The sequence below is a fragment of the Pezoporus flaviventris genome, unplaced genomic scaffold (assembly GCF_033815535.1).
Source record: "Pezoporus flaviventris isolate CSIRO_AGI_PZ_B2104156 unplaced genomic scaffold, CSIRO_AGI_Pfla_v1 ptg000078l, whole genome shotgun sequence".
Lineage (NCBI taxonomy): Eukaryota > Metazoa > Chordata > Aves > Psittaciformes > Psittacidae > Pezoporus > Pezoporus flaviventris.
In genome coordinates this window covers 717,949-732,282 of record NW_026892626.1, presented here as the reverse complement: position 1 = coordinate 732,282, position 14,334 = coordinate 717,949, and the positions used below count along the sequence as shown (strand labels likewise).

The window sequence follows — 14,334 nt, the reverse complement described above, 5'->3', positions numbered from 1 at the left end:
AGCCCTTCCCAAATCTTCACTCGCGAAGCCAAGCCAACAATTGTAATGGAAGATCAGTTTGCACACAGGCTGGATCCCATCCTTAAGATCACTGCTGTAGTTCTGCAAGGGATTTGAAAATTACTGCAAGTATAAACAGAAAGGAACATGGTTCTGTTAAGCATTTCTCTAAGAATTGGCCATGTGGAATATTTTTCTTACAGTAGTTTACAGGGAAAATGCATGACTCCTATCTGTAATTTCTTTCTCAAGATTACACAGACCTTATTGTTGTGTCTGTTACGTGATAGTCATGCCATGTAAATACTGTGCTTATTCTGGAAGGTATCATGAGCTTTTGTGCTTTAGAAGATGAGCTTTACCCTCTGCTCTGCGTTTAAATGCATTCTGGTGTATTGTTTCTCTCATGCAGAGAACGCTGCTGCCCAGGCCATCTGGAAATCCGTCCCAGCATGTCTGTTCCTTTTCGATCTTATCCAACTCATCCATTACAGGTGAGTCTCTGCATATCTCCTCTCAAATTTTATGCTCTCAAGAGCTGGCCTGTAAGTGTTTCTTAAAACTGCATAAAGGAATAACTTCTGAAAAGAGAACAATATCCTTTCAAAACCACAGTCATTTACCAGTGTTTGAGTCACTTCCTGGATGGTGGGATTGTTCTCTTGGATGATTCTAAAGCAAGTCATGATTATGATGGAAATTTTTTTCTTTCTTTTCCCAGTATTGAAAGTAGGGAATAGTAAGGAGTTCTTTACAAAGAGGCAAAATTTTGGAATAAATTCATTAGATAAGTTGTTCAGGGTTTTTTTTTTCCTGTAGGGTGTGATAATTTGTCTAGATTTTATTATGACCTTTTTCTAATACCTGAGGATACCATTTAAGTTTCAGACTGTATAACTAATACACTGCCCATTTGTCCTTTCCTGCTTATACACTCTTGAGTACAATGGTAGTATGGGTGATCTCAGCTTAAATCTCAAAGTCAACATGAATCTTTAAAGGTTGTCTTCATTGTACATAAGGAGTGTAGCTGGTTAGCTTTCATTACTATTTCAAGTCTGTTTCCTTATCTCCGCTACTTGCCTTCCCGGAACTTGCTACTGCTTGGAATTTGTTTGCTTTCATTGAACTGTGTTGTACTCTGCTTTAAAGATGTTGGATTTCATTTGCTTGAGAGGTATTTAATTCTTCACCCTAGGGAGAGGTTCATTTCGGCCAATCCAGTCCTCACTGACGAAAGCTGCTGTTTCCCGTCCAATCGTGCCCAAAGTTCTTCCAACACAGGCCACCAATCATCTGTCCAGTAAGTCATTTCTGGACAAGACAAGAGTCAATGGTCTGTTGAGAGCTGTGTAGTGTTTTCTGTAGCCTAGGTAAAATCAGTGCCTTTGGGAGTTACCAGAAGAGGGCTGTGTTAATGAGATCTTGCCTCTTGTGGCTTTGTGTGACTGCAGGAAAGGAGCAGTTGGTGGTGAGGCAGTCTGAACTCTGCTCCTCTGCTGTGTCTGAGGTGCAGGCAAAGCATGCGCTCAGCGTTTGTGACCAGAGTTGAGCTCTTTTGTGATGTTTTGTTGTAAGAAAAGGGGTTGTGACATATTTGAAAGAAACTTACAAACTGCTAATCTGCTAATATGGGATTATGAATTCTAGAAGAAAAAAAACCTCTTTATGTACCCCAAGCAAATGTCTGGCAGCAAAAGAATGGGTCCCCCAATTAGGATAATTAGTGAGGTGAAAGCAGTGACTGCCTCTGTGTTTTACTTAGAGGATTCCCTGTGATGGGAAAGCATTCAGGGCCTTTAAGTGGCTTTTTAAAAGATCTGAGTGAGGTTGATCCTTCAACAAGGTAAGTTTTTTACATTGAGTCTAAACAGTTGCTAGAGGCAAGTACCAAAATAAGGCTGTGTTGGGGTTAGAGCCCCCTAGTAAACTGTAGGAAATTTCTAGAAATTGCATAACCAGGTACTTTGCAGTCAAAGAAAAAAATTGCAGGAAAGGGCAGGGGTTGACAGCTGGGATGTTTCTCTGAACTGGTCTGAAGTACCTGGTAATTGTGGTGATGGAATGGGGCAGAAGAATTAACTTTAGGTGGAAGAAATACTACACTTTGAAGAGTTACAACTGGTACTACTGGTCAGATAATGACCATTTTAGCTTTTTGCATATGTTAAGTTTTTTGACTCTGAGTCACAACAGAGTCATTGCCTGAAGAAAAGCCTTGTAATGGGATTTTTGCTTTTTTGTTTCACAAAAGGTGCTATTGACTTGGCAGCTAAAAGTGCTGGTATTATTCCTGGGAGCCCTGTGCCTGTCCTGGATGCGGATGGTTTGTCAGGTGTGTCTCCGCTGTCATCAGACAGAGTGACCACAGTGGTAACAGTGCAGGAGTCAGCAGGGCAGCAGAACAGAGGCTCCATCACCACAGTGGAGGTCAGTCTCAAGTGTGCTTTTTACAGTAGTTCAGTGTCTTCCATTGTGTAAAACAAACAAAAAAAAAGCCATGTTACTAATGACTGTTCAGTGAGCTTTCTCCTGGAGCTTGCTGTTAGACACTTGGATCATAGCAAAGCCAACCCAAATTGTATAATGTGTATTTTGGGGTTGAGGGATCAAATTGAACATTGAACAACATTGAACAGATTTCTGTCTGACCCAGTGGCTTTCAGCTGTGAGACTGTTGAAATTGTCCATCCAGAAACATGGGTTTGAAAAGAAAGAATAGCATTTCAGTAGACAGTAATTCAGGAGGGAATTTTGGGGAAAATCTGGACTTCCAGGTGTGTACTAGGAATGTAAACTCTGATTTCTCCTTGCCCATTCTGAGACCCAGATACATGTTGGTCCATCGTCATTTTCTCAGGGAGTTGCTGGATAGTTTTGAAAGGCACAGTATGTTAAAAGAGCACGCAGAAACAGTGATAGGCATGTGTCTCTCACCTCCCCAGCTATATTTGCAGCATTTTATGTAAATGATTGTCACTCACATGTTTTCTGTTGTGCTTCCAGGGCTCAGGCCCCGGGTGTCGGGTTCCATTCATCAGCCTACCTGCACGGCAGGAGCAGGAGGCAGTTCCTGATGGCTTCCAGGTAGAGTATGTGTTGAAAGAACAGTCGTGTGAAACGGGTAATGTTCTGAAGACACCACTGGTATGGGTAGCTAAAACCCCTGGTTCGGAGGTAATGGTATATACCATTGGTACTGTTTTGTGGGATTTGAAATCTTCAGCATCTGAAGAAATTTGAAGAAAGAAATTTTGGAAAGCTGCTTAAATTCATGTGGCTACTGTTCTCTAAAAATGCAAAGCAAAGCTGACAGTCCTTGTCCTTTTGAAGGTCAAGCAGGTTTTATGTATGTCCTTATACAGTGGTGTAATTGCCCTGCTGTATTGTACATAGGTATTTTCTACATCACAAAGAAAGTTTTCTGCAGGTAGAAATCCTCCTGCTTGTATGTTGCTGAAGGAGGAACATTAAGACTAAAAGTACGATTGTGTGATCCTCATCAGAATTTCACTTTTTTTTTTATGCTGGATCCATAAGGCATAGATACTTAAAGTAACTGTGGCAGCGCCTAAGTTGCAGGTGTTGTCATCCTATTGCCAATTCCTTCTCTGTTGGGGTCTAGGACCTTGTATTAGATACTTAAGCCTCAGAATATGGGCTTCTCTATTTTTTCAGTGGAAGCACTCTTCACCCTTCTTGTGACAAGTACATGTGAAAAAGGCCCAATTAATTTGATTTGAGAGTATAAAGCAGAGGAAGATTTTAATTACATTTTGATATAGTACAGATGCTAGGACATGAATCAACATTTATTTGTTGGTAATGGGGCCTTAGGTTCTGATTCTTGCTCTCAGGATTGCTTTGTATATACTGCATCAGAAGAGAAGCAGTTCTGTGGTGATGTACTAATAACGAGACTCATTAAAAAATGTCAGTTGAGCTTTGGGAAGGCTGTAAAGAGGAGTGATCTGGCTGTTCAAAATATTTATATACTCTTCAATCAGTTACAGGTTTTTTGCCTATACAAAGGCAAACTAGTACTTACTTCTCCAGAACTATCTTGTAGGTTCATCAAAACCGTGTTCATATTATTACACTTGTTTCTGTTATGTAGGCTGTATTAAAAATTCTTTGGAACAATACAGACCCTTGTTTTTTCCAATTATTTGGCAGAATATGGGATGAAGCATATTTGTTTAAGCTTATAGATATTTTTCATTAAAATAATTCAAATTTATCATACAAATAATATATTCCTAAAATTTTAGGATTGTTTGCTGGATTATTAGTCTTCTCCTTCCGCCCTCCTAAAAGTCAGATTATAATTTGATGTTTAGGAGCTAAACTGTTGCTTTTCAGGTGGATTTCCAAGTCCTTCATAGATTTATGAACAGTTAACTCTGTTGCTTGTAACAGGGCACATCAGTCCTTTCTCTGTCAGAACTGTCCAAGACTTCCCTCCAGAATGGTCTTTCCACCCCTCCACTTCCCTCATCAGAGGCTTCCAGTACCCGGCTCTCTCCTCCCAATGTTTCTGCTCTTTTGGATATTTCTCTGCCTGGACCACCTGAAGATGTGCTTTCTCAAGGAGAACCTGCCACTCAAATCAGTGACTCTATCATTGAAATAGCTATCAGCTCTGGTCAATACGGTAAGTCTGAACTCAGCTAAAGTCTTCCTATTAAATAATTCCCATGTCAGCATAAACTTTTTCAGGAAGCAGTTGGGGTTGTTTTTTTTTTTTTGGTTTGGGTTGTTTTTTTTTAATATCTGTTAGAAATAAAATTACGTGCCTAGCTTTTGGTTTGTAGCATATATAGGTGGTTTTCTTGTTGTTGTGGAGTTTTTGGGTTGGTTGTTGTTTTTTTCATTTCTGAACAGAAATTGATGCAGTGTCCTGTAATTTCACCACATTGACTGAATCAGTGATTCCTGATACTGGCTTACAGGTGAAGGTGTTTCTCTCTCTCCTGCAAAGCTGAATGGCAGTGACAGCTCCAAAAGTCTTCCGTCCCCGTCAAGTAGTCCTCAGCAGAACTGGATTGCGTCCCCCAGCCATGATCCCCAGTGGTACCCCAATGACTCCACAGATTCCTCTCTCAGCAGCTTGTTTTGTAAGTGTCAGTGTGCAGAGAACTGCAACAAAACAGCTCTTCCCTTAAAAAAAAATGTATGTCATTGCTCATTAGAAGTGGATCCTTTGGAAAACTGTAAACCCTGTAGGATGTTAGTAGAACTCTTCCCTTACTTTTTGCTTTCATTTCAACAGTGTTGCCTTGAATACATTTTCTTCCTCTTTACAAGTCTGTTCCTGAAAGATCCTGTTGCTAGATTGGGGCCCATACCTTGAGACAAATAACTCCTTGACATTCGTAGTCTTTTTGGAGCCTGACTCATCAGTTAGGTTGAGACATTTTGGTTGTTCTGGCAGAATGAAAAGATGCCATTGGCTTTGCTATTGGAAAAAATAGGCTTTGTTCTGTGCTTGGTGAGCATAATCTCAAAGACATGATCACTGGGTTTGTTTGGAGTTTGGTTGGTGTGTTTTGTTAATTAATATTTAATGTGTCTCTGTACTCTTAGCAGCACACTGATGGTGTTCATGTTGGTAACATGCTTTTTAAGAGATAGAAGAAATAGATCTCTGTCCACCCATTTTCTACTTCCCTGTCATCCTCTTTATCCTGCAAATTGCAAACATTGGGTGCAGTGACTTAATGACATGCCTGTTCCTTATAGCGAGTTTCATCTCCCCTGAGAAGGGACGAAAAATGTTGCCAACCCCTGTTGGGACTGCCAGTGGCACCTCCTTACTGGGACCCAGCCTTCTGGATGGAAACTCACGGGACTCTTTTGTGTCACGGTCTCTAGCAGATGTAGCAGAGGTATGTCATCTAATTACAGGCAGCTATCTGCTTGCTTTTTTAGTGCAGTGTTATTGTGTATCATTCATCATTCGTTCCTGACAAGGCAAAGATGCTTTGACATCTGCACTTAAGCTTAGTAAAACAAGGTGACAGTCTAATGGAAAGATGTAAAATTACTTGGTGCAGTAGGTCCAGAAGGAAGAAGCAGGAAATGGCCAATACCAGTTTACCCGAGAGTATGGCAGAAGATCCTGTGCTGCTGGGTTATTTTCTCTGATGGTGGAATTATCCTCCTGTTCTGAAATCTTTTGAAGGGGTAGAGTGAAGATCAGCAGTTGTTAAGGCTTTGATACGCTTGAGGACAGAGCTCCCTTTCAAAGGGACAGACTGGAGAAATAAGCTGCAGGAACATAAAGGCATTCAGCAGAGACACATGCAAAAGGAGTAACCCCAATAGCAGTATAGGCTGGAGACTGTTTAAGAAACAGCTCTGCTAAGTGCATGAACATCTTGATAGACAGCAAGCTGAGTATGAGCCAGGATGTTCTGTGGCAGCTAGAAAGACCAACAGTGTTGTCGGCTGTTCTAACAGGAGCATAGGCAGTAGATTGAAGTAATGATAATCCCGCTTTACTCAACAGCTGAGAGACCATGTCTAGAATATTGTGACCAGTTTTGAGCACCTGATACAGGGAAGACATTGGTAAGCTGAAGTAAGCTCATTAGAGGGCCACCAAGACAAGTAGGGGGCTGAAGCACCTGTCTGATAGGAAAGGCAGCTGATACTGAGCTTGTTCAACCTGGAGAAGGCTTCAGGGAAGTAGGGGCCGGGCTGCCTGCCAGTGCTTGTGTGGAAATCATCAAGAAGAAGTATACAGGCCCTTCAGAGTAGTGGTGCCATGTGGGAGGAACAAGCAAAAGCTGAGTTGAAAAAGATTCTGAGTATGTATAAAGAAAAGCTTTTTCACCCTGAGGACCACCAGACAGGGGAAGAGGTTGCCAAGAAGTGCTGAGCAGTGTCTGTCTTCAGAGCTCTTCAAGGCTAACATCAGTAAAGCCCTGAGTTAGCTTGTCTGTCCTTCTGGGTGACAGGACCTTGGGTGACCTTGCTTTGAGCAGGAGGTTGTACTAGAGACCTCTTCAGGTCCCTTCCAGTCTTAATTACCCCACAGTTTACAGGTGTTGACTCAGTGTAGTGTTATGTACATTGTACTTTATTATTATGTATTATGTACATTGTAGCTTTGGGGGGGCTTCCCCTGATGGAAGGAAAACGTCATTCCTCCATGGCTTTTTGTGTTTGGATAAGGAGGTTCTGTACAGACCTTGTAAGCAGAAGCTGCAGCAAGCCCATGCTGTTTTAACGTGCCCTTGGGAGCTTCAGACTCTGCACACAGCTCCACCTCCTGGCCTAAATACAGAGATTATGCTTACTTACTTGGTGGTGAGACTCTGTCAAGGAGTGTGCTAATTAAATGAATATATGATAATTTATTTGGTATGGATTTGACATGACATCACAGCCTTACAATCTGCCTTCAGAAGAAAATGGGTTAAGCCACCATTTTAGGCACACCAAAGCAGCTGTTGTGGCAGATGTAGGATTGCATAGGAGTCTTCAGAGGAAACAAGTGTAACCTAAAAATGGCTTTAATGATGGGAGCATTTTGAAAGGCCTTTTAGTAAGTGTCTTGCAGAGAATCAGGTTTTATTTACAAATCCTTAGAGGTTATCTATAAAGTAATAGAGGTAATATCTATAAAGTGCACCTTAATGCTGGATTAAGGATAAGCAGGTAAGGCCCACTGAGACGATAGGTTGGGTTTTTTTAGAGGCTTTCAGTTGTTCATGGACAAGAGCTATTCTCTTAACTCAGATAAAGTGAGATAAAAGTGTATTGTTCATATGAGGAGAGGCTGGGAATGAAGGTGAGGAAGCCACACTCAGGACAACAGCAGTCACAGATTGAAACATGAAATTCCATTTGAAAACAAGAAAACTTTATTAATGTGAGCATGTCAAACATGAAAACAGGTTGCCCAGAGAGGTTTTAGAATCTCCATTCATGGAGATAATTCAGCACCTGAATGGACAAGGTCCAGGGCAACCTGTTCTGGCTGACCCTACATAAGCAGAATGGTTGGACAAAATGATCTCAAGATGTCCCTTCTAACCTAAAATAGTGCTGTGGTGCTATGAAATTTCTACTGACATGTAGCTCTTGTTTTCTCTCATGTCTCTTGTAGGTGGTGGATTCCCAGCTGGCTTGCATGATGAATGAGAACAGCATAGATTACATATCTCGTTTTAATGACCTTGCCCAGGAACTCTCAATACCTGAGCCAACTCGCAGGGAAATTCTGTTTGATGGTGGTGCCCCAATTGGGGATCTCTCACAGTGAGTGTGTAAGACCAGCAGGCTGGTGTAGACTGTTCCCCTAATGTCAGAACTTGCAGCGCTGGATCATGGCAAGGGCAGGTTGTAGAGAAGCAACTGAGGTTCAGTTTTTCCTGTCCTGTGCGCTTCTTGCAAACAGAAGCATTGTCTTCAGAGGTGTGAAGAAGTATTTTCAAGTCCTAGAATGTGCAATATACTGGGAACAACAAAACATGGAACAGTATTACAGGAAATGGTGTGTCCCCTGCATCAGTGATATGAGATGGCAGCTTTCTGGGACAGTCCTGGACTTGTACTTCAGAATGGCCTAAGCAAGAAGCTCAAGGAGGGAATAGCATTGCCAGAAGCTCCACTACATGAATTATTTTTTGTGTTGTAATCAGAATACCATGATTTGGGATCCACATTTGAAGCTGTGGAAGATGAACGATGGGGTTGGGGATGGGAAACATTTTGCATTTTGACATGTCCTGGTTGGCACTCTTTGTCAGTCAATCAAACTGAAGTTCCTTGCATTCTCTTCAAAGGAGCTGTGACTCTACAGTGCTTCTTTTTTATAGAGCAGTCTGTTTCTTTGGCTGTGTTTTGTTGTTGACCATTCCAGCAGGGCACATAGCTGCTTTCTTGGTTTGTAGGGGAGTTCTGGTTCACCCTTCTCCCAGACTGCATGGATCCTTGGGGAATTACCTCTATTTTTAAACCCCATCGCATGGCACAGTCGTCATTTTCATCATCCTGACTGCACTCGTGTTTTCCATCTTTGAGATTCTTCATCCCATTGCACAGTTCATCCCATGAGTGGGGGAGTGCTTTCTTGCTTTCTCTGAAGAATGGTTGCTTTTTCAATCAGGAAATACTGCAAAAGAGCCTACTGGAATCACTATGAAAGCCTTGTCGCAATTAGTCTTGGCTTTGCTGGAAATCTTTATATATTGCCATCTTCACAAAAACTGAGGATTTACTTGGGAGAGGAAATAGGAGAGAATATTATAATATGTAGAAACACATAATATGTTAACACTAAAGTTCTTGAGAACCATTTGTGTCTTGAAGAGGAGAGGTGTTCGTCCAAGCTTAATCCCTTAGTACTTCCTTACTTCCTCCTTGTTCTGTGAATTCCAGATGCTCTGTAGTACCTCAGGGCATCATTTTTCACTATAGTCACTCTCAGGCACTAGTGGATATGGTACTCCCTCTACTGAATCCCTATGCATTCAAGGTTTTAATATTGGAAAGACCCAAATCCTGATACCAGTCGGTTCAAAGGAATGTGAAGTTACTTTCTTGAGAGCTAGTTTTCCATCAGTTCTACCTTGACAACTCAGGAGACTTTCCCTGTTTCCTTTCCTATCAGTCATGAGATGTAATACTTTTATTGCACCCCTTTTTAAGCACTTGTCTGCTTCTCCAGTAAGAGGATATTCTTTGGCTATTTTAAGTAGCTCTGAACTGATCCAAGGGGCTAGTCATATATAAACCTCAACTTTCTATTATTAATAAATAAACAAAACTTCTCCATCTTGTAGGCTATTACCAGGAGTTCATTTTCCCAACTTGCACTGTACTTGGTGTATGTAGCTCTACCTGCCTTTAGCTACTTTTACAAGGCATTTGACAGGGCGTTTCTTCTTGTAACCCTGGTCATGATGCACTGATTGTATTTGCTGTTTTCCCAGTCACTTCATCCTGCTTTATGTCGATTATTTTTAACCACTCTATAGTTTACCTTATGCTTTCTGTCACTAAGAGAAAATGTAACACGCTTTTTGATGCACCTTTTTTGTGGCCCAGAACAACCTTCCTGATTTCACTCAAAAAGTAGTGACATTTGGATGACATTCCAGGATGCCATGTGTCAGGTTGCAGCTCTTTGACGTAGGAACCATACAGATGTGCAAAACAAGCATTAGAACAACTGAATGTGCCCAGCAGGGAGGCAAGCTTGTATTACTAGCAACAAAACAATCATGACTAGAAGAATGGAGAGTTTCCTACCTGTGGGCTAACTTCCTATTCTGACCACGTCATGTGTTACATTAAGTCCTGGCATTATTTCTCTTTCGTTATTCTTTCAGAGCCTTGTTAGAGAATTCTGATGAAATTATCAGGAAATCATGTAAACCTAAAATATAAAAGGTTGAAAGCTGTCAGAAAAATGAATGCTGGGGACGGTGTCGTTCTGAGCATTGACCCTTGGTATGGAGAGGATACCCGTGGGTCTCAGGAGTCACTCCCTCTAAAACTTTTAAGTTTTACTTTGAGTTGAGCTGTATTTTGGTGTGGTCTTTCCCAGATAGTTTCCTCTTGGGTTTGACTTCTTGCATGAGTAATGCTGATTATTCTGTATGCTGTACCTCAAAAAATCCTTTGGATTTGCAGGACAAAAGCAGAGGGCTCCTGCCGTGGCTGTGGATTACAGGACATGCAGGATATGTGATACATTCTAATCAAGTACTGTATAAAAGAACAAACCTGAACTCTTAAACTTCTAAACATGGAAAGAGCAGCCTGATGGTCTCCGGTGTGTTTAGATGGCTTGACAAACATTTTATGTTTACCCCTGCTGGTAATGGAGTGGATGTGATGCTAGGTTTGACTCCTTGGTTGCCTAGAACAAGTGCCAGTGTTGCTGCACTGACATGGCAGAGCACCCAGGACCCGTGACATCTTGACGTAACAGGGACCTGTCATGCTGCACTTCCTCAGCCCATTCCATTCCCATAGGGGAATAATAGAATAGCAGAATGAAGTCAGCAGAATGACTATTCTAATGGTGCCATGACAGCAGAAAACTATAATGTTCTGAATGTTTGGAAGTAGACTTGGACCACCAAGTAATAATAAAGTGGAAATGACAGAGGTCAGTTCAGCACTCATAATTTTGTGGTTAGAAATGTTTGGCATCAGCCTCTTGAAAGTTGTCATTATGAAACAAAATTTGATTTCAGAGCTGTAACACTTCGTAAGCTCCAGTTCAGTCACAGAGCCCTTTCAGGACAAGGCTTACCAGGGGAAAAAAAATTGAAAATAACATAGATCATTGTGGTGATATTGAATCAATGCAGAATTTGTTGTCCCTGTTACTTGAAAGGTCACTTGAACACACCTCTGAATGCACCAGCTCTAGATTTTAGGTGGATGTGCTTTAAACAGTTCATGCCTAAAGCTGCTAAGTGAAAAATTAGTGGGTTGGGGTGTGTATACACACACACATATATATGCATGCTTGTGTGTGTATATTTATTTTTTGTAAAACACGGAACTTTCTCATTTTTACTTACTCAACCTCCCCAACAGAAGCAGTAAGATCCCTTTGTGTAACAATGCCAGCCCATCCTGCACACACATTCTGGCAGGTTACATGGACCCACATGCAATGGGTTTTGATGTAAATGTGACTTTGTCAGCTTAACAGCTCCTTGGGGCACTGTAGGGTGGTTAGAGAAGACAAATGGACACTAACAGCTTCCATTATCAATTGTTCCAAGCTCTCCCCGTGTGACTATGTATAATAAGGAAGTTCTGAGTCATTTAGCAAAGTGAATGGTGGAAAATGCAGAGTTTGTTGCCATCATGGTCTGGGTGACAAGCAGCACTACATCCTAGGTACTAGAGCTGCCCGTGTGTACGATGAGTTTTCTGCTGGGTGTTGCATACTGATTACCCCCACAATTCATTTTATCCTTTATCATTAAAGCTGCTAAGCATAGGAATACTAACTTTTTAATACAGCCTTGTTAAGCCTTTTTTTGATACCCCTCTCTATTTTGAAATGAAATTAAGTGGATTGGATCAAATTTAACCCATAAAGACATCTCATTTACTGACTTCACAGGTCCCAGAGTGGAAATTGAGTTGTATTTTGTTTTTAACAATCATACTTCGGATGCATTTATAACAAAAGTACTGCACTTTTTTTTTTTAACCTTTTCAAACCTTTGAATCTCTTAATTCCACAGCAGTTTGTAAATGTTGACTAAGTGAAACTTTTGCAAGCACTACAGCAATAAGTTATCATTAATTACTGAAACATGATAACTGCTTTAGAGCTTATGGTTCTGGCAGCAAAATTTAATGCTGTTTCTTTTAATAATAGTTAAGCCATATCATCTAAGGTTTCTGGCTTGAGATGTGAATTTGTTTTATAGATTATAAATATACCTATATAGTGTATGTATAAAGCAGAATGCCTGTCCTTACTGATTATTTTTTGTACCATATTGTAAATTATATTATTTATTCTTTACCAATTTTGGAAAAAGGTGGTTTTGTTATTTAATATAATATACAAAAGCTGTTAAACTTCCTCTGTTTAAATTTCCAATTCAACTTGTAAAGCTGTTTTTATTCTTGTGCATAAATACATACTAATACTTGATCTAACTTGCGTCCAGTGTGGTACTTGCTGTTTATGCCCTCTCAGATGTTTGTTTGTTTTTATTTAAACTTTATTTAAATATTAATGGCCAGGAAGAGGAGGGTGCTAAAAGTTTTTCCATAAGGCTAAGCCTCCCAAGGTGAAAGTGTGGTTTCAGTGAAATCGGACTTCCATTGACATCTCCCATCCCATCCTGCTTTTTACCATGGTGAGAGAAGGGGGGTGGGAGGGATGTTTGGCTTTTTTTTTGCCTTCCCCCCCCCCCCCCCAGTAGTGTCTGCTGACTATCACAAATGGATCAAACCAGAGGGCTGCCTGTCCTGTCTTCATCTATGGCCACCAGGATGAACAAGGGGAAGGAAGAAAAAAAAAAATACACTACCAATCAAAAAGGTACAATAAAAATGGTATTGTACATTTTGGGGTTGTTTTTTTTGTTTTTATTCTAGCATTTTTTTCCTTCACAGCTCCGGCTAAGCAGGCAGTATTCAGGCCATCATGCTGTGTATAACCACTATCATATAACCCTGCTCAGACTCAAGGCCCAGGTTTCCTTCCAAGCTGAATTATCCTGTGATCTGTGTCATTAACCAATTCTTTTTTTGTACACATTTAGGATTTTCATCTCTGCACTATCCAGTGGCAACTTTAGTTCAGTTTTGCATTGAAGAAGTGCAAGAGCATTTGTAAACTAGGTAAGAAATTAAAAGGATTTTTAAAATCTCAAAACCTTTTAACATTCTGCAATACTTCCTTTTCCCTCCCAAGAATGAGGACTCATCTCTACCACCTGGGTACTGAGAAAAACAGCACTGTAGGACCAAGCCTGAGCTCTTTCTGTGCAGCTTCTCACCCCTACCATGCTGGGCAGCCTGGCCACGCCCTTTGGGGAAGGAATTGTTCCTGATTTCCAGTCTAAAGTTCTCCTGGTGCAGTTACCTCTTGCCCTATCCCTTGTGCCTTGGGAGAAGAGACCAGCCACCTCCTGGCTCCATCCTCCTTTCAGGTACTTGTAGAGGCCAGTAAGACCCCTCCCCTGATCCTTCTCTTCTCCACACTAAACCCCCCAGTTCCCTCAGCCATTCCTCATCACACTTGTGCTCCAGACCCTAACCAGCTCCATTGCCCTTCTCTGGATGCACTCCAGCACCTCCATGTCTCTCTTGTACTGAGGGGCCCAGAACTGAACACAGGATTCGAGGTGCAGCCCTCGCCCTGGCCCTGCTTAGCCACACTATTGCTGATACAGGTCAGGATGCTGATGGCCATCTTGGCTGCCTGGGCATACACATGAAACAAACAAAGCAAGAAGTTGCAGTTAAAGTACCTATTTTTGGTGTGTTGCCTTGGGTAGTTTTGGGGGATTTTTTTTTTTTTTTATCCTTCAGTACTTGAACTATGGAAAGCTGTGGAGCCATAATTAAACCCTTCAGCTGTAAACGTTCACTTGTTATGTCCCTGTCACTGAACACCGTTTGGTTGCGCAGACAGTGCAGCGTGACTGCAGCAGCGCCTCCCCGCTTGGGCTGTTTGACAGCTGGCAGTTCATGGACAGCATCTCCCGGGACAGGGACTGCAGCGCTGGATTTTGAGGCTGAGATGGGCCACTCTCTGCTCAGACAGCGCTGGTGCGGGCCAGGGGCTCCCTGCACTCACGGTGCTGAAGCCATCTGCTTAGAGTTATCTCC

At 41.5% G+C, this 14,334-nt stretch overlaps 1 protein-coding gene across 7 annotated transcripts in view; it reads left to right on the top strand.

Moving 5' to 3' along the window:
• The window catches only part of CRAMP1 (cramped chromatin regulator homolog 1), a 48,095-nt gene extending 36,875 nt beyond the window's left edge, over positions 1 to 11,220 (top strand). For all 7 annotated transcript variants that reach the window (XM_061473835.1, XM_061473831.1, XM_061473833.1 and 4 more), the window contains exons 14-21: positions 413 to 494; positions 1,199 to 1,303; positions 2,255 to 2,430; positions 3,007 to 3,087; positions 4,420 to 4,654; positions 4,953 to 5,117; positions 5,743 to 5,888; positions 8,117 to 11,220. In XM_061473835.1, the coding sequence (XP_061329819.1) occupies positions 413 to 494; positions 1,199 to 1,303; positions 2,255 to 2,430; positions 3,007 to 3,087; positions 4,420 to 4,654; positions 4,953 to 5,117; positions 5,743 to 5,888; positions 8,117 to 8,272 (1,146 nt within the window). In that variant the 3' untranslated portion in view covers positions 8,273 to 11,220. The remainder of the gene's footprint in view (positions 1 to 412; positions 495 to 1,198; positions 1,304 to 2,254; positions 2,431 to 3,006; positions 3,088 to 4,419; positions 4,655 to 4,952; positions 5,118 to 5,742; positions 5,889 to 8,116) is intronic.
• The last annotated feature ends 3,114 nt before the right edge of the window (positions 11,221 to 14,334 follow it).